Genomic DNA, 22,353 nt, shown 5'->3' with positions numbered 1-22,353 from the left:
TTTTTAAGAATACTTAAAAAAATAATGTAACTCTAGATTGAAGCACTCAAAAGCAGTGGGACAACCAGCTACTACAAAACAGCTTGCGAACACAGCATGTTGCGATATTTGAAAAAGATACTATTTCAGAGCCAGTCAGTATATAGAAGTATTTCAAGGCTACTTAATACCTGCCACCTTGAATAAGCCTTTTCTGAATTCTACCATTAGGTCTTCAAGAAGGTAACTCTCAACATGCTCCTAAAAAAGGCATCAGACCCACAGTATGCCAAGCAAATATCAATTCAGATACAACAGAGCAACCTGATCTGGGTAAAGATGTCCCTGCTCATGGCAGGGGTGGCACTGGATGAGCTTTGAAGGTCCCTTCCAACTCAAACTATTCTTTGATTTTTATTTTGAGCTTTTTAAAGGGGCCTGAAACTCAGCACTACAACAGTTTCCTTCTAGCAACTGTTTTATACAGTATAACATGCTTCTAGTTAATACAACACAGACATTCTACATCATTAGCTTTCTTAGTAGACACTTGTATTTTACGGAATTCATCTTCTCTGTCCACCGCTTTCCTTCTACCAAATACACAAACGACAAGAGCAGGAACTCCTCGGCAGAATCTCCATGAAGACATTTAACTAGTTTGCATCACCCCATCATAAGCATCACAAGACAGCTTCAGCAGCTCTGACACCATCTGATGTTCTTAACACCGCATCTCTGTCGCACTCACCACATTCCCTCGACTGCTTAGTTAGGGACAATTCTCTCTGTGGAACAACCATGTATCATTCCACCACTTGAGCTGAATCTCGCTAAACCCTTCCTTTGCACTGTAGCACATGACTCACCTCCAGTGGAGAACTAAATGGAGTTTATTATGCAGTCTTTTATTCCTCTATCACTCTATAAATAGGCTAAGAACACCTGTTTACTGTATCCGCATTTAAGCTCTGCCATCTTCTTTACCTTATTCTATCACATGAAAGACTGCTCCTTGGCCACATCATGATGTACCTGAGCAGTGTTAGGCTAATTTCTGCAAAAGGAAGACATTTTAGAGGGCAGTAACTGCACTTCAACACAGCCACGTTACACAGGAGTATTTTAGAAGAGATTGAAGTTCAGTTTTTCTGTACATGATCCCAACTTGAACCAAAATGTAGCAGGATACGTTGAAGGAGTGAAAAAATGTCCAAATACAAATAAAAAGATGAGAAGATTACAATCACATCTGTGCTTTCTATAGAGCGTTTCTAAACAGCACAGACACTTGTAACGCTGCCCAGGGAAGCAGCACAGGACAGGCAAGGTGACTGCAGAGGCTTGAGCAATGAACTCCACTGCTCATGAGTTTGAGCTGGAATCTAAATGTTCACTTTGAAGCAGCCATTTGGCCTAATTGTTAGATTTTTAAGAGAGTGAGAAACATTTCAAGTACTTCCCTTTCAACTCTTACTTACAATTCCCTCTTGTGACTTGGTAAGAGAGAGATTTCAACACACTTCACACTGCAATATTTGCATTTTTGCTGTAGAAGCCCTATTCCCAAAGTGGTACCAACCTCATTTTTATTGACAATGCCTCTGCCAAAAAAAAAAAAAAAGAGGCAAATAATTCATTACCAAACCGTTTCATTGCAGAAGAAATGAAAGACAAGCTCAAATTCAGTTATACCAGCAGTAATATTCTATTCCCTTTGCTCTCACCTCGACAAATGATGTAATTAGTGTATGGCACAAACAAAATTCTACTTCAAAACAAAGAGCCAGGAAATGAAATTTCTCACAGCAGCTTTTCTTATCTAAATCATTGCATTCCGTTTTCATTTGCACCTCCTCTGTCAGAAGAAAACATGACGTTGAGAACATACGTCCCTTTGGAGAGGTTCTCCATGCACAAGGACTTCGAGTTTGAGAAACAGCCATCTTACTGGGTAACCTTTAGACATGGGTTAACAGTAATTAATATCTAGGTCATCCAAAGCTTTTTGAGCTCTACATCTGCAATGAACGCTCCCCTCCCTTGATTTAGGCCATGCATGCTATTTTCACTCTTGGGACTTGGTGTATTGACTCTTGACTCACCAAGTACATTCCTGTTTAAGTTGAAGCAGCAGACTCGGTGAAGCCCAATTCATGCCCTGCTAAAGAAACTGTTCTAACGCACGTTAAAAAAAAAAAAGAGAGAGAGAAAGAGAGAATAAACTCTCTCATGAATACAGTAGTGCTAGGCCACCAAGAAACAGAACTGCATCCTTAGGCTTTCCAGCTATAAGGAGAACTGTAGAAGACCCATCCTGCCAACCTTACAAATACCCCACTCAGGATCTATTCAGGGGCACAAGGAGGCAGAGAACTTGTACTGCCTCCCATCCAAGACGGTACAGATTCAGGCCTCAGTGAAGAAAATAAAACTGTGAAAACAATAATAAGCAGAAAAGCTAAACACTTCAGACAAGAACACATGTATTAACTGGCTCATGACCTCATTTACAACCAGTTGATTCAGCCAGATGAAAACCTCTCACCGTGCAATGCTTATTGTCACCGTCAGCAGGAGCTCACAGTTTGCTTTTCAGCAATCTCCCCATTTGTGTGCCACCACCAAGGTGTCCCTCCGCTCCTCTCACCCCATGTTACCTCTTTGTCAACTCAGGTGTCCGAGTTTTATTGACATGCTGCATACAACAGAGGCTTCTGGAGCATGATCAAAGTTGCAAGCCATCCTCTTTATGAAACATTTTAGTGCTCATTTGCATGATTACACATCCCTTGTGCCCACTTCACATTATACTCAGAGTTTGCTGCAGGTTTAATCTAAAAATGGGAACTCTGCACAGGAAAGAGTTCACATTTCTTAATAAAACCACAACACCTCTTGGAGTGCCAGAAAGTAATAGCATAATTGCTTGGATTCTACCAGGAAATTAAGTTGGGGGGCACTATCTTCCCACTCGCTCACATCCTATGAGGGTGAAGGGCCCATCTTACAGTGACTTGCAAAGTACCTTGCTGGGAAGCAGCAGGTCATGAGCCACAGAATCCCATCAAAACTCCTCAATGCAGGATCTGTGCCCTACCGAGCTGCTCATTTCATTTCAGCCCAATCCCTGACCGTCTTCATTTCCATTTATTCGGACAGCTACCTGGCCACAACACATGCCAATAACACAAGACAGACTTTGGAAAGATGGTATTTGATATGGTAGAAGTATTAATATGAGAACAATTGGCACCTTTATTTTCAGTGTGTCCAATTCTCAGGATAACCAGTCATCAGTCTGGTTACACAACAATTTACACGGAGATTTAATAAACCATCTATGTCTAAAGCATCTATTTCAAGAGTGGATGGTTTTTTAGAGACATTTTAGAGCTCACAGTACTTAAAGGCAAGATGCAGAAGTTACCAGAAAGACTCTGTGGGCTCCCCACCGGAGGCCAGCTCAAGCCCAGAAGGAACCTGAACAGCCACTTATTTTAAAATTCCATAAAAGGAGAGACAAAAAGCTCTCGTACATCCTCACTACGTACGTATTAGGCATCCTTTGAAGGGTATCTCAACCAAATGGGGCCTGTCTCACCACTGCTAACCCAATACCTGTGCAAGGCAGCGTAAGCTGAGATATATTAATAAAGATATCTTGTATTTATGGGGAGTGATGTTTTTGCACGGCAATGCCAAGGCACATTTCTTCCCCACGCTCCCGCTCAGCCAGAGCTGCCCAAACAAATGTTATTCACTCCAAGAAGTTTTGTGCTTGGAGCTAACGTGGCAAATATTTTGCCCTTCGGAAAACGTTGACAAATTAGTTCTAAACTGAGAAAGCACACATCCAAACATACTTGCACTCAAGGAAATGAGTATTTACCCAGTCATGGCACAGTGCAACTATAAACAGAGATCAGAAATCCTGTTATCAACATCTGCACATCTCAGTGAAAATAATGCCAAGAAAACAATTTACTCATTACTGGGGGGCTGCCATCAGTTTCAACAGCTGTTTCTTGAATTTTTAAATGCATAACAGATTGGGCACTCTCAGTATAAATAATCCAAGAACCAAGTTCCTTCAGAGATTTGTAGTATTATCTCAACAAATAAAATGGACTTCTGATTCTGGATCCATTGTATGATTAAGAGGCTGTTTCTATAATACAGCACACCTAATGATGAGAATTCTGGCGCACATTACAACCATAGAGAACTTGAAGAGGACTAGAAAAGAACACAAAGTGGAACTGTAAAAATATAAACAGTCACAATGTATTCTAAATTACAAACACAAATTGCCATGTTGTCATTGGACTGTTACTCAAAATTCATTGAACCTCAAAGTTTTAAGTGTCTCCTTTCAAGCAAGCTGCTATTGGCAGCTTTTTTTTTTTTTAATAAAAAGTGATTCGGGTTGCCAAGAGATACCAGCTTTATACAGAAAAGTCACCAGAAAATACCCATATGCTGAGAAAGCTGCTTAGTAGAAACCTACACCACCAAGGAAGCAGGATAGGAATCAACAGCCTCTAGAGTTGGAAAAAGAAAAAAGGGTATGCTATATTTTGAGCATGGCATGCTCTCTGCCCTCTTCTGTGTCTACCAACTGCAGTATACACTGCATTTTATCCAAGAAAAGAATAGAAAAACACAGCAAGTAATTTTTTTCTTAAGAAATAAAGACCAAGTCCATGTCATAAAATTGAATCTGGTTAAAAATACCTACAGCTTAAAATAGCAACACTCAGAAAATAGTTCTACTACCCATTTATCTAAATGCTGCTGGCAGCAGGGAGACAGAAGACATGGGACAGCAAACCCAGAGATACTGACTCTGAGCAGCACCTCATCTTTGTATGCATTAATTGCATTTACACATTTAGTCATGCATCCTCTTCTCACAATTTTGGTTAATTTGTTTCTGGAATGAACCAACTGCTTCTTCTCACACTGAAGCTTCACATGGTGCTTCTTATTGTGTTTGCATCAGAGTACTAAATCTTTCCTCCTAAGAGAAAGGGCACCACAAAAAAGCAAACCAAAAAAAGATCTTCTAATTAACACACAAGAGCTTAAAGAAAAGCAGGCAGACCAAAAGTAGAGAGCAATCGGCAAACACGATGGCAGTAAATTCAGAAGTTCAGAAACACAATTCCTTTACAATTTTTCCCGTACAAAATTAATCTGTTTACATTCAATAATTCTAACCACAAATTTATCTCTGCTGTTTGCACGGCTTTGTGCATATTTAGTTAAACTTCATGCAGTTGAACTTGCGGTTGAGTTGTTATCAGGACTGTATATTTTCCTTCACTCAAGCAGATAAGGGCTGTTTCATGAAAAGATATAAGAGAGGAAAGTTCTATCAAAGGACATGTTGCATCCTAGAAGCTTTTATTACATTCCCAGTACTGCTAACTGGAACACAAATCACACTAACATACATCACCTGACCAAAAACAACTGGCTTTTCAAACTTTAAGTCAAATTGATGGAAGAAAAAGAGTGTATTTAAACAGACACGTACTCCTGGTAACCCCCAGTTCTGAGCAAATTTCCAGTTTTGCGTTCTTAGTTCTGGGAAAAGGTTCACTATATCAAGATTGGTAGAGTTTATTGATTTTTATGGCTTTCTAATCAAACTGTTCCTTGAGCACTTGTCCAAGACAGAAGCACCCAATTTCCTAAGCTGCTATAAGTATTTCCATGATACAGTATCGTATGCTACCCATATAAGAAATTCAGTGATTGTTTGATATTGCGAAGCTGCCACAGCATTTGCTGATAATGTGTTTCCTAAATGCAAATATGAACAGTGGATTTTTTTTTCCTAAATAAAATAGATCATCATGTTGAAACATATCCATGGTAAGCTGTTATTTAAATCACACGCTGGCAGTTAATTTCCCCCAACATATCTTCAAAGAAGCTTAATTTCCCAAACTAGTGGAAAAAGTACTTTGTTTTCCTTACAAATCCAACTCATATATTTTGATACATCATTTTAATTAAGGTTATACTGTAAATTGATGCAATTAAATCTATATAAAATCTTGTGCAGGCATGCAAATTAATTTAGCCCAGCCTCACACTGACACAGCTTAAAAAAACAACCACCAAGGAATTGAAACAAATCAACTTCATTTTAGAAGTACTAGCAAAGTTTTGTCACTGAAAACTGTATGAAAATCTTTTAAAACACTAAACGTTTTGATGATTTAGAAGCCTTTCTTGATCAGCAATTACCAGTTGGAGCAGTAATAGTACAGACACTCAATATTGTTAAAGCAAAAAGTAAAAGAACTCCTGAGTGACTGTGCACCAGCACAAAAGCACCACTTGTATGAGAAGCACAAGTCAGAATCCACTGGTTTAGTACCAAAATTGCATCCAGGTGAGAAATACTTTGGTAACACCACCTACCCTCTCTGTAGCACATTTTATTGGTGTTATCTCAATGCACTTAAGCAAGGACAACGTTATCAAATGGCTGTAAAGAGGGGCTGTGTCACAGCTGGAAATTACCCACTGACATCTTGATAGCCTATAGCACAACTGTTAGTTCTGCATTAGAAACTGTTCTGATAACTCATTCCTGAAAGGTACTTGTGTGCATACAAGTGCATAAGCAATCCAGCTGCAGCTACACGTCACCACAGCCCTGTGTCAGTCACATTCACCAGCAACAAACAAGTATTCTCTCCCACAAACAGATGAAAAGGGCACAGAATTGTAATGGCAGTAAATAATTTGCAGACAATAGACATTTAATAGATTAAAGAAGTCAGGTCACATGCCAACACTTCTGCAGTCAGGATTAAAAACCTGAATATGCTACTTCAAAAAAACATAGTCCCATAACTACTTAACTGAAAGGTGGCGTTTCCTTTAGCTGACTGCAGTACATTTTTATCCTCCAAAGCCACTTACAAGGAAGAATACACTGCAAAGTAGGAAAATTATATCCTAGCCATTTCTCTCCAAGCTAGGCAGTCCTCCTGCAGATCATCAGTGGCTCTCAGCCTCAACAGCCTGGATCCAATCCCTAATGACCCCCATGCACAGTCATAGATGAATCACACACCCACCTGGAGAGCAGGTCCCAGAAGATCAACCCTTTCATCTCCTAAAAGCAGACATCCAGCATTCCAGAGCTAGACTTGCAGGCCAAGGTTCAAACCTCAGCTCCCTGAGCTGTGTTAGGAATTCCGTCCATTTGCCTGCAACACGAGGACTTGTTACCTGCTCTAATCCACTCACGGCATATATGTGGTTCATAAGGTTGTAAACTGAAGAGCCATATCCATGCAGCAGTTAAAGGCAACTGGTGCTGTGGCCACAGTCCAAACTAAGCAACCATTTTCCTACTCTCTTCTTTAACGCCAATGATATAAATTGCGATACTTTTTGTCTGCACGGCATTTCACAGCAGCTTTCTCACCAGCCAGACGCAGGCAAAAGTCACTGTGCTATTCTTTCAGGGCATCCATCATGTTTCCAGACGCCAGATTTGTGCTACATATCAAGGCTACATACCAAAGTTCAGCAGAAGACTCTAGACAGGATTTCTCTACTGCTAACATAAATAGTCCCTTAGGCAGAACTGTAATGAATATATTATTGTGCCATTTGTTGTAATCAATGTATCATCATGCTATTACCAAATGCTTAAAATTCTTGTAGTAAACAAAACAGTATTTACTACTGTAGTGTTTTCTCTTGAATACACATACACTTACCCACATAATGCATATTGAGGGCCAAGTACTTGTACTGGAAGAGAGGGTTGTTGTGCAGGCTACTTCTCTGGATTTGCTGGAAGAATGAGCTGACATCCCATCTGTACAAGACATCCAACAGCATGATGCTTGGGACCCTTAGGGCCACATTCAACACTGCCTCCAACTTCTCCTTCGCAGCCATTCTCTTCCCTTTCTGTGAACTGGCAGCAGACTGTAAATAGCACAAGACAGAGAAGAGTAATCAGATCAATCTCATTGTACAAACAGCTATTAGGCTTTGTGACCATATGAATGGGGCTTCCTGTGTGGCCACAAATGACTGAATGAATCAACTGAGTTAAATTCAGACCTACACAGGACAGCTTCTATTTTTGCTTTATAAAGGTCAATTTGCTAGCAATTTTTCCACGGTGATACAGTAACACGGGAAAGGGAGGAGCAGATTAATGACATCAAAATGGTCAAAGAGTGTGCACCAGATAAACCTTCATTCTTATTTGCACTAATTTAGCAGCCAAGACCACAGCCAACAGACCCCAATGTACTAGGTACTACATGAACAATAACATGATAAGCTTTGGAAAGCAAACAAAATTCAGACACTACCTTCGCTTAGCTTAACACTGTTTCTATGCCTCTCAAATGAAAGAACCACCAACTAAAATAGTTCTTAAAACATTTCAGATCCACTTTGTCAATGCAAATTGAAATAAATAATTTTCCAATACCTAAGCTTTTAAAAAATAACATATGGCATTCATTAACCTCTATGAATTTATAAATTTGTGGAATTGGAGGGATGCAGGTTTTTAAGATTAGGACCAATAATGCAACTATTCTACTCGTTTTAATGTAATTCGCCACAAGGAATCATACAAACAAAAGACCATATCCTCACTCCGGAGTACTAGAAGGTAATTTAATATTGGTGCTTGTGATCAGAGGATGGGTGATAAGACAATGAAAGCGCTTTTTCTTTTTTTAAACAGGAAGAAAAAGCTGGTCCACAACAGCATCTCAAAAGAGATCTAGTCGTGAACAGGACCATTTTAAATAGCAAAAGGATCAGTTTCCACATCCTGTCAGAGCGCAGCCTTCAGCTGAGACTCTCAGTTGTTCTCAAATTAAACCCGCTGGTTTTACTACACACCACTTGCCCACCCTAAGAACAGCATTCACCCCAGGCTATTTGTGAGCTGCCAATTATATACACTGTATTAGAGAAGTGCAGTACCAAGGCCAAGGTGGGGATGATCCAGCAAGTTTTTATCCACAGGCGGCCATTCAGAGAAGTGAAGCAAATCACCTGTAGCACAATCCATCTCCCAATGAGGTCAGGTTTAAGAAAAGGCTCCAAATCCCAAATATTAGGGGGACAATTTGAAAGAACTGAATCCTAACCAAAGAAACAGAAAAATCTGCACTTCAAAACGCACTTTTCAAATAAAGTTGTAGAGGACTTTATTCATATTGTCCTTGTGCAAAATTTAAAAATTTCTGTGGTTGTTCAAGTTTTATACTTTTAAACCAACATGGAAGTACAGCATGAAATGAAACTATGCTCACATACAAAAACCAAAACCACCTTCCTTCTTGTATGGACACACACACACAAAATAGCCTCATGTGAAGTTTTGTGTTGCCATGGCCAAGATCCCACCATAAACTGTTCATGTGCTCACCTAAAGCCACACTGACACTTGTTGAGACATGATAACATAAAATTAATTCAGCTCAAGAAGGCAGGAGAGATCAAAACAGAGATTTGGCTCAGTAAACCCCAGGTTACAGAGCTGCTGCTTATCGCTGCCGAGGCCACAATCTTAACTTTTCAAGTTCCATCAATGCGGGCAGAGCGGCTCTTACAGCAGCTCTGCAAACCCCGAAGACATCACATCCTTCCCCCCGCCACCACATTGAGCATCCCACACAGCACCAGCGTTGCACAATGTTTCCTGAAATGAATGAAAAGGTCAGCCAGAAGGCTACAATTATTTAGAACGAACAACCAAAGCCATTGCCCAAGCAGTTACTACAGAATACCAGCGTTCAACAGCTAGGGTGAATAGAAGATGGAGTTTAAATGTGTGGTATTGTACAAACAAAAGTCGGGAGCTATACAGAGTTTTGCCAGGCTGCATACTGAAATACAAGGCTATGCTCAGAACAGTTTATAGGCACACAGCTCAGATCACTTACATCAAAACATTTTAAAAGTCCTGGAATTTTCAAAACTCTTTGGTTTTGCCGAGTTTGCAAAATTAATTAAAGCTCTGAAATGAAGCTGCCTCCTGTTTGTTTGCCGGGTTACTTCTCCAAGTAGATCAGGGCTTGGGGGTGGGCAGGAACTGACTTACAGGTTTTCACTCTGTCATAAAAATACCCATGTAAAGTCACAACAAACACCTGATTTCAAATGACATTCTCGCAACTGTGAAACCTTCTCCAGTCTCCAACAACAACCAATCATGTAGGACAGGAAGAAAATTTTGACCTGAGCTTTCAGTTTCCTTAATTACTCCAAATGCAGAATTCTGTGGACTTCTCCTTATTATGAAAGTTAACCGAGGTTCAGCACATTAAAAGTGAGCTGAAAAATGTTGTCTTCCAATTTCATACACACACACTTGAAGAATGCAAGAGAACTGAAAATTTATATTATCTAAGTAAACAATCTACATTTCAAACCCTGTTAAAACAAAACAAACTTTGAAAACCAGGTTATGTGGCCATAGATGGGCGATGAGAAGCAGGCACTGCAACTCCACAGCATATTCTGTCACTGACTGACAAAGCATCCAATACTAATAAGAAACGCTTTAAAATTAACTCCACCAGAAATGCGGATGTGTTAAATAAAGCTTCAGTTGTAACTGCTGCCAAGTTCTAACAGAATATAATGCAGGGAACAACAAAGTCCATTGCTGTAAGCTCATTAGATCGTCAAGAGCTCTCACAATGCATTATTTTGACTGGTGCAAAAACAAACAAAAAAAACCCCACCACAACATTAAACCTCTAAAACCTTTAGATAAATGATGATGACAAGAGTTGCTGGATGCTCAGACATGAGAAAAAAAAATAGGTCACCGTTGTACATAGTCAAAAACTGGACTTAAGAACAGGACTAGTTTGTGTCACAATTTTTTTTCCCCATGATTTCAAACATTTTCCTTTTCCAAATCAAGACAAGAAAGAGAACAGTCTTAGGAAGAACTTCAGACTCCACATCCTAAGCGAGTGCAACCACAGCTGTGCTACTGGACCAAAAACAGCTTTCGAAAATTTTCCATAACTGAAACATTTTTGTTTTCTAACAACACAGTACTTCCCAAAATTCCATCCCACACCTGACATACTCATTTTTTATCAAAAGCATATGCCTGGCTAGCTTTAAAGAAAACAACAGAATTAGCAAAATACAATTTAAAAAAGAAAAAAAAATTAGAAATACTATCACAAGTCTGTCCCAGCTCATTCCATTAGCAGAACAGATCAGCAATAAGCTCAAAAAAAACCCCTCTCCAAGATAAGACATATTTTCCCTTTAACAGAAGTTTCTTTCTGAGGTTTTGTCATCACATAAAATTTTACCATTTCAACTGAAGCTGTGAATTATGCCACTTAAACCAGCGTCACTGTTCTTTATGCACCAACTTAAATATAAATATATCACATCAGAGACAGAAAATACTCACTGGTAAAGCAGTTCAAGAGGCCACACAAAACCTGCATCCATTTATCCAAGCGGGTGCAAAATTACGTTAACAGAGTAGAGTTTGCACATTTACAAAAGCATTAATTATAAAGTTACTTAAGAATTACAGAAATACGCTGGAATACTTGCAAATTTCAGAGTTACTCTAATACCACTGCCACCAAAAATCACCATAGAAAGATACAGTAACTCCAGTCAGGATCAGAACTTCAAAACCAGACCTGACCCTGCCATGTTCAGCCCAACACCTGTGAACAAGGTGCTCAGTTTCCTGCATGATTACGACCTAAAGCACTTGAAAAGATTGACTAGAAACCAAAAGAGACAATTTCAACTTCTGTTCCTCACATTTATGAAATTCTCATTACTTTGGATACATCCATTAACAAGCACACTTTGATCTGTGGTCTAGTTTCCACTTCAAATTATTTTTCAATGATACATTCTGAAACTAAAAATATCACCAGGGAAAGCTTTTGTTTTCCTATAAGGTAAATTTTGCTAGATGAATCTTGAAGAGGGGGAAAAAAAGATACAACTCCTATCAGCAACTATAGAAAAATACAATGTCAGAGTTCAAAAACTAAAATTAGGTCCATCAGCCGCGTTGCATTCAGGCAGTACCCAAAACTCCTGCTATATGCCTGTCCTGTTCTTGGGGGCAAAAAGAAAGGAACTGGAAGTACAGAAGAATCTCATCCTTTTGAGTGTTACGTCTTTATATCATCAGTTTGGGAGAGAGAAAACAAAGAGAAGAAAAGGGAAGGAACAGGACAAAAAGGTTTATCAGATACGCACTTAGAAAATAATTTCTCTGTGTAAGTCTGTACAAGAAAAAACCCCTAGAACTCCAGCGAGTGAGTCAGCGCTTCATCAAAACAGTGCTTGCAGGAGATGTCTTGCTCCCAGACAATTTAAATGAGGCTGAGTTCAGTGCTGGCTGACGAGGACAGTGCTCACAAATTTTTGCTGAGAAGGCCAGACCCAGTGAACACAGCAAGCGCAGGGGAACGCCACATTCCGGTACGGCAACACCATCATTAGGATCCCGTCAGCATCTCCAATAATACCCACTTCTTGTAGTTCACTGGAGTAGTCCAGTAATTTCAAGTAATAATCAGAAAGTATTTAGCCTTCAATTTAAAGGTTGAGAGTTGGTCAGCAAACACTGCTCAGCCTTGCTGTGTAAGAAGTTAATGAGAACAAACAAATTCTTTTTTTCCTTTTTTCCACATTTGGTCCAACAGTATGGATTGCTATAGAGCTGCTGCGGTGGTGTGCCTGGAGAACTGTTATTTCCACCTAGAAAACAAATGAATTCCTAAATTGCTACTCACTCAGTTGTGAACTGAAGCACAGCTAATTATTCTAACCGTACTTCGCAAAAAACCAACTTCTACTGTAAAACAAATTAGGCCAACCTCTTATCTGTCCATAGGGACATAAGTGAACACCCATTCACATTAAAAGCATATTCAAAATGGACAAAATAAACTAGAGAGTTAACTATATAGAAGAAAAAACCCTATATTTCCCAGCTTTCATTATTTCTAGCAAGTTTCATACGAGGGAGAAGAAAATCAATTCAGGAAATGAGGATACATATCAGAGAGCTGTGAAGTTAAAGTTTCCTTTAAAGATTTATTTCTGGAGTACACTGATACACTATGAACAGTTCCAGTACACTTTCAATTATATAGCAAGTGTATTATTCATAGGCAGCCTGTAAAACATCCTCTGCCTTTTATTTTTCATAATTAGCAGGTAAGACCAGGAAACTGAGCTCAGGGAGTAACACATGTTAATGAAGGTGAACAAATCCACCAGGTACACAGCAAAGTCTTCCTGTGGATTCCTGCAGGATCGACGCTCAGCCCGCACATGATCACTTCACATCCAGCCACACTAAGAGGGGCTGCTTGTCGCTGCTTGGCTTTTAGATCACGGATTTACTGAGTTCAGTTAGGCCCCTAAAGATGGGAAACTACTTCACTAAAATAAAAATATAACTGTTTATATTTCTAGGTAAAATTTTCATTTAAAAAAATCCAGATCAAGTCAACAAGCTGAACTGCTCTGAGGTCCTTTTTAACTCTACAGTTCCCTGCCACTCCAAGGTTGGGTTTATTAACTAGCTATTCAGCATTTTTCTTTGCTGTCACAGCCAAGTTTGCAAGCCTACACCTACAAGCCTGCCTGACTACATTTGCATCAGCACATTCTGAGAAAATCTGGGCAGCAATCCCAAAGCGCCTCTGCAGAGGAGAGAATACCCAGCGGACCCGCACACAGAGCATCGGTGACAGCCCAGGGTGATGCGGTTTGTGACAACTCGCCTTAGAGAGCCCATCGCAAGGGAAGCTGGCACAGCCATCAGCCTCACCAAACCCCGCAATGTGTCACCAGGACGAAATATATTTCATCCTCCACAGTTGCTCATTTAGTTTTTAGCCATTTCAGATACAGACATCGCCTGTTCAGAGCCCGCAATGCCAAAAACTAGTTACCTGACTGCTTTAGAAGTTGAAATATAAAATAAGACTTTTAAGATCAATAAGTCAATATTGATAATTTCCATTGATGCTGTTGCCTTAGCTATTTGACTTCTGTAAATAAAGAGCATCAGTTTCCAGGCCTGTCACATAGGCAGCTTAGCTTCCCGCAGTACCACACTCACATGACAGAAAGATCAAATGGTGAAAACACTTCGAAAAGTCCCTTTTAAAACATGTTCAAACTCAAGACATGCAACCAAAAAATTTTGCAGAAAATCTCCACCAGATGAAGTACCCACTTCCGAATGTTCCTTTCAAGTAGGCAACTAATTACAAAGCAGCAAAGCTTCTCTAAAATGAAAATAAATGTTATAAAAGTAAAGGCAGGGAAACTGGTCTGTGGATATCTGAATCATACTGAAAGCTCTAGACAGGAACACGCACTTAAAAAGCAAAACTACAGTGAACTGTCCACTTTATAACCACATCAAACATTGCCAGGTATATTTGGAGCTAAAAATGGACTCGGAGACTAAATCACCACACAAATATAAATATTTCCAGTGGACTGAAATAGAAGCTATCCACCTGTCCCTGTGAAGAGGAGGAAACCAACTCAAGTTTAGCAAACAGCTGAGAGACTGTTTTTGAGAGTGGAACACAAAACACTGAGCAGGCTTATACAGTTTTCCAAGACACACCCCTCCATTCACATCTTACTGGCACGATGTGTCTTTCTGCATCTGCGCCATGGACTCCAGCTGCTGAACCGAGATACTGATCTCCTTCCACCATCTCCAAAGGAAGGAATTCCCCAATATTTCTTCCAATGCACGTCGCTCAGTTCCTATCTCCATCAGAAACAGATCGCTGTAACATCAGTAGCTCTTCCTAACGCTGACAGAAACAAGGTAAATCCTGCATTTTGGACAAGCAGCAGCTTTATGTTGCTCTCTAAGATTTTTTTACAAAGCTTCCACATAATGGTGGTCACGAAAACAGCATTTCCTAATGGTAGTGAGTTTAAGACTTAATAAAACTAAATCCTTGCATGATATTATGCCTCAAAACCCAGCAGCTGATTACCATAGTTATTAAAACTAAATAGAAACAAAAATATACAGTTTCTCATGCACAGGTATCTTCTTTCTCACGATAACTGGCAAAAATAAGCCAAGGTTGTAGATAAACCTAAGTTACAGGGTGCAACAGCTTAACAGCTCTCACCTTAAAAATATTTTTTCAATATTTAAATCTACTTTCATTAACCTACAAAGTACTCAAAGAAAAGTAGCTAAAAATTATTTCCTTCTTCTCCTCTCAAGTTTGATGTCCCTAACAAAAATATAACTAAAAGCATCCAAGTCCACAAAACATGTTAATAGAAATTCTTGTACTAAAAATTGCAGAAAAAAAAACCAAATAAAGCAACAGCTACAGACAAAGTATTTTGAATGAGATCACAAACGGCTAATATTTATGCATCAAACACGTTACAGTTGCTTTTTCATTAGTAAACAAAAGGCATTTTTGCCTATAATATCTATTATTATCCCTTGTTTACTGATACTTATGCGCGTTAAACAAAAAAAACCCCACTTTTTCATTTTATTCTCCCAATCACATTATTTATGCACCAGCCCCCTCTCACACACCCCCAAAAAGGCAGCGCAACCAAAAGACAAAAATCCTTCTAAGATCAACCATCTGTCACAGGTGTACTTGTTACACAGAAATACTCTCAATCGCAGAAGAAAATAATGAAAATTCTCATCATTAACGTTATTTTAAAGGCTACAGAAGGTCTCAAAATAATCGACTAAGATGGTATAAGTAGGAAAGATAGGAAAAGCCCTGTTTTTCATGCTACGGAGAGATCGCTCCTTACATAAGCGCTACCATATGCTGTCGGGCCCGTCTCCAGGAGGGAATAACCGGCCCCCCCGTCCCACCTGGACCCAGGTCACAGCCCCGTGTCCCACCCCTGAGCCGTGTGGCCTCTGGCCGCCGCGAACAGGGTCAGGGGACACTGACAGAAGGTGAAGCCAGAGCCCAGAGAGGAAGGGGAGAACTGCAACCTCCGGAGCGGAGCCGGCACCTCGCTCACGGCTGCGGCGCCGAGCAGCTGCTCATCCTCCGGGCCCGAGCCGAGCCCCGCGGCCGGGCTGAGCACACGCACCGGGCCGGCAAACTCTGCCAGCCCCCCGGCCCCACTCCACGCACACTTCCCAGCCGGCGACTTATCCCCTGCCCGCCGCCTGCCAGGCCGGACTCGCGCGTTCATCCCCGGCGCTGCAGAAAGCCCCTCGCATCCTTCCCCGCGCAGCTCCGCCGCCTTTGAACTCTAGTAACCCCCTGCAAAGCTCGCTGCAAGCCAGCGCTGGCGGAGGGAGGGGAGAGAGGAGGGACGGGGAGGGAGGGGAGGAGGGGGGCGCTGCGCACAGGGAAGGCCGGGGAACCCCCGCCACACAAACGCGCACAAGCGGCGGGGGGAGCGCGGAGCTGCGCCCCGGCTTGTGCGCACCCGCGCGCGCATCGGCGGGGGCGGCGCGCGCCCCCCGTACTGGCGCGGGAACGGTGGGCGGGGGAGCGGGGGGGGGGCAGCATCGGACCCCGCGACGCCCTGGGGGGAGGGAGAGGGGGCACGCGCGCGTCTGAGGCGGCGGGTGGGGAATCACCTGGGCCGGCGGGGTCGCCTTCTCCTCCTCCTCCTCCTCCTCTTCTTTTTGCTCCGCGGGGGCTCCGCGCCTCACAGCGACGGCGGCGGCTCGGTGCCCGGCGGCGGGAGAGCGGCTCCTCGAGGCACCATGGCCGCGCCGCCTCAGGACGCCAACACCCCCCGGACCCGCAGACGGGCGGCCATGGACCCGCTGCCTGCGCGCGCGCGCCGCCCCGCTCCGCGCATGCGCCCGCCCCTTCCGCAGCACCGCCCCGCGCGCCCGCCTGGGCCCGCCCGCGGCGCCGCGCAGCCCTGGCGGGGGGGCGGCGCGACTGGGGAGCGAAGGGAGCGGAACGCGGTTTTTGAGTGGGAAGCACGGGTTTGGGTGGAAACCGCCGGTTTGGGCGTAGGAATTTGGCTGGGGGGCGGAGGGGGGTTGCGCGCCGCGGGGCTGGTTCCCTGCCCGCCAGCGGGGTCGGACAACGGCCGGCAGTCCGGCGCCAGCCGGCCCCGGAAAAGGCAGAGGTTTGGGGTCAAATTCCGATGGGAGACCAGGGGTTTAGTTTTGGTTTCGGGCCCTCCCGGGAGGTGAAGGGCTCATCAGGCAGCTGCGAGTCTGAAGCATGACTCACAAGGGTCGGTCAGCAAAATTTGAGGTAGTGTCTGGGCAGATGTTTGAGAGGGCAGCTCAGATATTTTAATAATATTCTGTACTGGCCCAGTGGAACACAAAATGCTGTCTTAATTTAAAATATTAAAGTTGACTCGGGTTTTTTCCAGTAGAGTACTGCAGAATCCATAGTCACCATTGTTCTGAGATCAAGCAGGAAAATCCCAGACTTCTGCATTGTCATTTTTCAGCTGAAGACCCATGATAGGGGCCGTTCCCTCACAACACAGGCTCTTGTGCAGGAGCTCATGTTTCCCAGTCTGTGCTCACAACCTTTGCATGAAACATCTCACTAATAACTTACTTACTCTGTAAAGTTTGCATGGCCAGGCCCTAGTGTGCACTCCTAAGTGCTAAGGAAAAAAAATGTGACCCAAGAGAAGTAATGTTACCTTTATGTTTGAAAAATTACAAAGCTGCATTGTCTAGGATGTGAAAAAATTTCAGCTAAAGTGAGGAATGAGGGAATACACTGAACTGGAAAATCCTGTCGTTCACAAGGGTTGGGCTGGCCAACTTAATAATTGGTTTTTTCCTTCCATCTCTAATGAGGACTGGAGCATTCACAGACATAGACATCCGCGATGTGTAGCCTCAACACAATGTCTTTATGAAGCAGAGCTATTAAAATAAGGGCTTTGGGTGTCTGTCCACATTCTGCTTTGCAAAATTACCCTTGTCTGAGTACCCAAAGGTTTTCCAAACAGAATAAAAAGGTAGTTTGGACATGTCTGTGTTAACTTCTACCAAAGCTGCAGTGGGGCTCTGCCCTGCTGTATACTCAGGCAGTTTATTTGGTGTTAAAACCAGACCTGTCTTCTCCCAAGCTCCGCTCGGCCCAGAACACAGCAGAGGAGACCAAATGGCACAAGTAACGGGGATCTCCCAGGCAGAAGCCTTTTCTCAGGCTCCATAGACGAGCTCAGCTTATTGATACAATCTTTCACAACCTTCAGATTTTAATGCTGTTTAGAAAATAACAGCTTTTTACTGGAAATATTTAGTTTAAAGCTATCAGTTCATGCAAAGATTCCTGAACTCAGTAATTCTTCTCTTTAGAAAGAACAAATAAGCACGTCCGGCCAAAGTAAGGACATGCACGCACATGTGATTATTGCTCATAAGCGCTCTGTGCACTGGTCAGGCTTGTAAGGTTTATAGGGTATAAGAATTTCAGCTTCATTTCTAGGGTCTGCTTGTCCTGTCATGCCATGTATGGGAAAAAAAAATCGTGAGTCACTTCTGTTCTTTGTGGGGTTGGTTCAATTCTGATTGAAGTTGGGGCAATGGTGCAGGATCTAAGTCCTACCACCTGTCTTCAGTGCTGCTTCTGAGCAAAAAGACAGCAAGCAGCAGAGAGAGACAAATATATATCACAACTGTAGACAGTGACAGGTATTTACAGGAGATGGAGTGGAAATCTGTTATTATTTTACAAGTAATTATATCATGGAAGTATTGTAGCAAATCATCAAAGTTATCGCTTCAGTTTGCAAACAAACAATAGGAACTGAACCCCACCTTTATTTCATTCTATCATCTCTCAGCATTTAATTCTGAAAATGTGTTATTTACAAAAGCGCAAGTTTCCTAATGAGCAGGTCAGGTATGTGGCGTTACCACTGTCTTGTCAGGCGTGTCTTTTTAAAAGCACCTCAACTTTCTGCTTCATTTCTCTGGAATTTTAAAAGCCTTTCCTGCATTTGATACTGGGTGGCTGAGAATTCTGAATTCAATTATTGTTTATCTCTCATTATTAACAGAGGCATTTGGATTCCAAACTTTCAGTGATCGGCAACTGAGGACTGAAGGAGGCCGCTGTGGTGACATCTCATTAAAACTTTCAAAAGACCTTCTCAGAGTTCAGATATGTGGAAGCTTGAATTGTCCACGAGGATGGGCAAATGCCAGCACCCCAAACTGCTTACAAATCCTTCATAAGAATTCTCAAAAGCAGCGAAATATGCTGACACAGAAGGACACTGCATGCCTAAGGTGGACAATAACATGGGCAGTTTTATTTGAAGCTTTTTACAAGTCATTGTTTCAAAAAATATTCATACATGCATATGTAAAAGCAAAGGAATGTCTTAACAAGTAGGTTATATTGCATAAAGTCAGACAAAAGTAAAATAATGCAAAAATTAAGATTGCCTGCGAAACCCAATTTGGTGCCTCAAGCGTATGCCTTGTCACGCTGATGGCAGCCAGCCCCCAAAGCCTTTGTGTTCTCTTCTTGCAATTTTATCCCATTCACCAAACAAAGGAACAAATAAACTTCAATTCCTGCAGAAATGCATCCCCAGACACAGCAACTGGGAGCATTACTGGGTCCCACAATAGCAAGAGCCAGTGCATCTCTTTCTCTGATTTAACCACTCTCACTCCATAGCCCCATCTCAGAAATTCATCTGTTTTTCCCTCTCTGTGACCCTATTTCACAAATTTCCTCCCCACCACTTGGCTTCTCATCAACCCTTACTTCTCATTCTCACTGCTTTCCACAGTTCTTTCTAGCAATTCAGCTAGTTGCAGTTTCTCAATTTCATATTTATTTTGACTCTCTTCAGGAAACCTCTTCAGCAGTATCTCTGATAATTAGGTATCTCATACGATTACATATATTTTTATCACTTTTGTAACACTGGAAAGCGCTGACTCCAAACAAATAAACAGCTGCTGTGATTTACAACTTACCTAAAGGAACGAAATACCAGTCTCTGGGTTGAGAGGCTGGAGAGCTGGGTGGTGATGTAAGGAAAGTGATGAATCAGGGTTTGTTCAGCGAACAAAAGCATCACAGTTCTCTCCCAACATCTCTTGCCAGTGGGGCATAATCTAGAATACAAAGAATTGAAGTAAATAAAATAAAAATAATTGGGCTGGATAGTGGCAGAAGAATAACAGTTACATTCAGAAACTGGAGAATCATATGGTATACTGGTACAAGCCTCTAGTACTCACAGCATCCACAGTGCCAACATTAATTAAATAATCCTGACAAAACTCCAGTAAGGAAATGATATAAATATTATTCTAACCACCACGTTGCTGATAAGGAAGCTGAGACAGAGACTTAGTGTATTAGTGATAACTTGAAAATGCGTTTCATTTCAAACTTGAGACACTTCCATGTCTCCAGCTGAGCTGCCAGTGACTAACGCACATCCCATTATTGAACGCTGGAAATTCAGCTCTCCGTGCTTTGCCCAGAGTCACACAGTGACTCAGATCATCAGAGCTCACAGTCAAACGCTGCATTTCCAGGGCACAGTGATGGCAGCGTCTGCTGTCTTCCGTTGGAGTGCTCATGAACAGTGCAGGCAGCTCACACACACGTCTGCGTAGGGCTGGAACCACTTGGATGGTATAAACTTGAAGCATTTGACATTCTCAGACATCATTGCTTTTACCACTCACTTAGAACAAATTGTAAAACAGAGAAAAGGGACTGGGAAAAGTAATAAATGAGAAGGTATTGTAGGAAATAGCAAAAAGAGAGGGAAAACTAAAAAGCATAAAAGGGATGAAGAGTAAATATAGTGGTACAAAGCTGTATTTTAAGCATTCTTCTATTCCCAGTAGAGAATACGGGTTTTGTTCTAGGCTTTTTCCTAACATGGGTTCAATTTAGAAATGGGGTAGATACAGGCACATATTCAAATGAGGTTTTGGAACCAAAAAGCAATTTGAAAATAAAAACTTGAGAAACTTTGAAATTGGGATGTTGGCCCATTCATAGTCTGCATCACATTAACATCTGCACTGACTCTCTGCCATTGAAGTCACTGAATCTAACAAATATTTAGCATCTCTCAGCCCTGCAGTATCATCACCTTTGCTTTCTAACTCCTCACACATGATCTAAACTTTCTCTTAATTCTCAAAGCAACCTTTTGAGCTTTCCACACAGTTTTCAGCTTTAAATGATGATTTTAAAGGATTCTTATCCAGCATTCCCCAGAGTTGCTACTGGGAATTTTGCTCTCTCACAGCAAGAGCAGCAATTTAGGAGATGAGCTCCCAGGCTTCAGTAGTTGTGCACAGGAGCGTATTCCTCAAAACACACAGCAATGCTTGCTGTGAACATGAGGTACTGGAACAGAGCCAGAGGCATCAATCTGACATGCAGTCACTTTTTATTTCATCCTGGAGCATCCCAGGACATGGAGCACATCAAGGTGAAAGGGAACGTGCATTTGCTTTAAAATTTCCCCACTGCTTTTCCTTCCTCCGTGGTCTACTAGAGTTTACCACACTGTAAACCCAGAGGATACCACCACAAAACAAACTCCTCAGTACAAAGAAAAGATTATGCTGTTTGGGCTCAAATTGTAATTCTATGGTCTTAAATTACTTTACCACTTAGCACTTTTTAATGTTAGGATTGAGCACCACCATGTGTTTTCACAGCTAAGCAAAAGGACATATTTATCTGTGCCACATAAATATTGTCAGGATCGGAGCATTTTTCAACAGCACCTAATGCGAGGATGTCCAAGTCATAGCTCAGGATACTAGAACACCAGTATCATACCGGAAATGAAATATGCATAAGTACGTATGTTTTTTTATATTCCTCCTCAAACAGGAAAAAACCACCAACAACCAAACAAACAAAAATGCTACAGCCTCCTCTTCAAGAGAGCTTCTTAAAAGCCAACCAAAAATAATTAGAAAATATATTTTAAAATATTGCAAATAGAGAGGCAGTCAGACTATGTATCATTTTCGTAGCCTGAATTTTTAAACAGGCCTGGAGGGTGCAGTTTTATGACAGGGTGTGACTTTAGTTCCTAGTTGCAGCTTTGGAAGCTTTTCAGCACTACTGTGAAGTGCTGCCTCTGCACGGAGGACAACTATGTGTCATTAAAGGAAAAAGCAAACCCTTCGTGACTGCAATACATACGTAACGACTGGTTTTATGTGGATTTATGTGCAGTCAGAACATAAACCTGACATGTACTCGCTACAGTACTCTCCCATTTGTCCCACTCTTCTGAAACTCAAACTGCTTTTATGCCAAAACCTGAATATAGAACAGAACTCAAAATACATATCCAGGCAGGAAATAC

The 22,353-nt window shown here is 41.8% G+C and overlaps 1 protein-coding gene across 2 annotated transcripts in view; it reads right to left on the bottom strand.

Annotated features, from left to right (window-relative positions):
- The window catches only part of RNF145 (ring finger protein 145), a 39,416-nt gene extending 22,598 nt beyond the window's left edge, over positions 1-16,818 (bottom strand). Inside the window, exons 1-2 of one of the 2 annotated variants that reach the window (XM_065643963.1) lie at positions 16,628-16,818; positions 7,734-7,947 (exon numbers count right to left, since the gene is read on the bottom strand). In XM_065643963.1, coding sequence (XP_065500035.1) covers positions 7,734-7,917 — 184 coding nt within the window. In that variant the 5' untranslated portion in view covers positions 7,918-7,947; positions 16,628-16,818. Of the gene's footprint in view, positions 1-7,733; positions 7,948-16,172; positions 16,213-16,627 lie in introns of those variants that run through there. The other variant, XM_065643962.1, reaches the window with a different exon arrangement.
- Between the last annotated feature and the right edge of the window lie 5,535 nt (positions 16,819-22,353).

This window comes from Caloenas nicobarica, chromosome 13, assembly GCF_036013445.1.
Source record: "Caloenas nicobarica isolate bCalNic1 chromosome 13, bCalNic1.hap1, whole genome shotgun sequence".
Lineage (NCBI taxonomy): Eukaryota > Metazoa > Chordata > Aves > Columbiformes > Columbidae > Caloenas > Caloenas nicobarica.
Note: the sequence above shows the minus strand (reverse complement) of the source record. Positions and strands in the feature narration are given on the sequence as shown.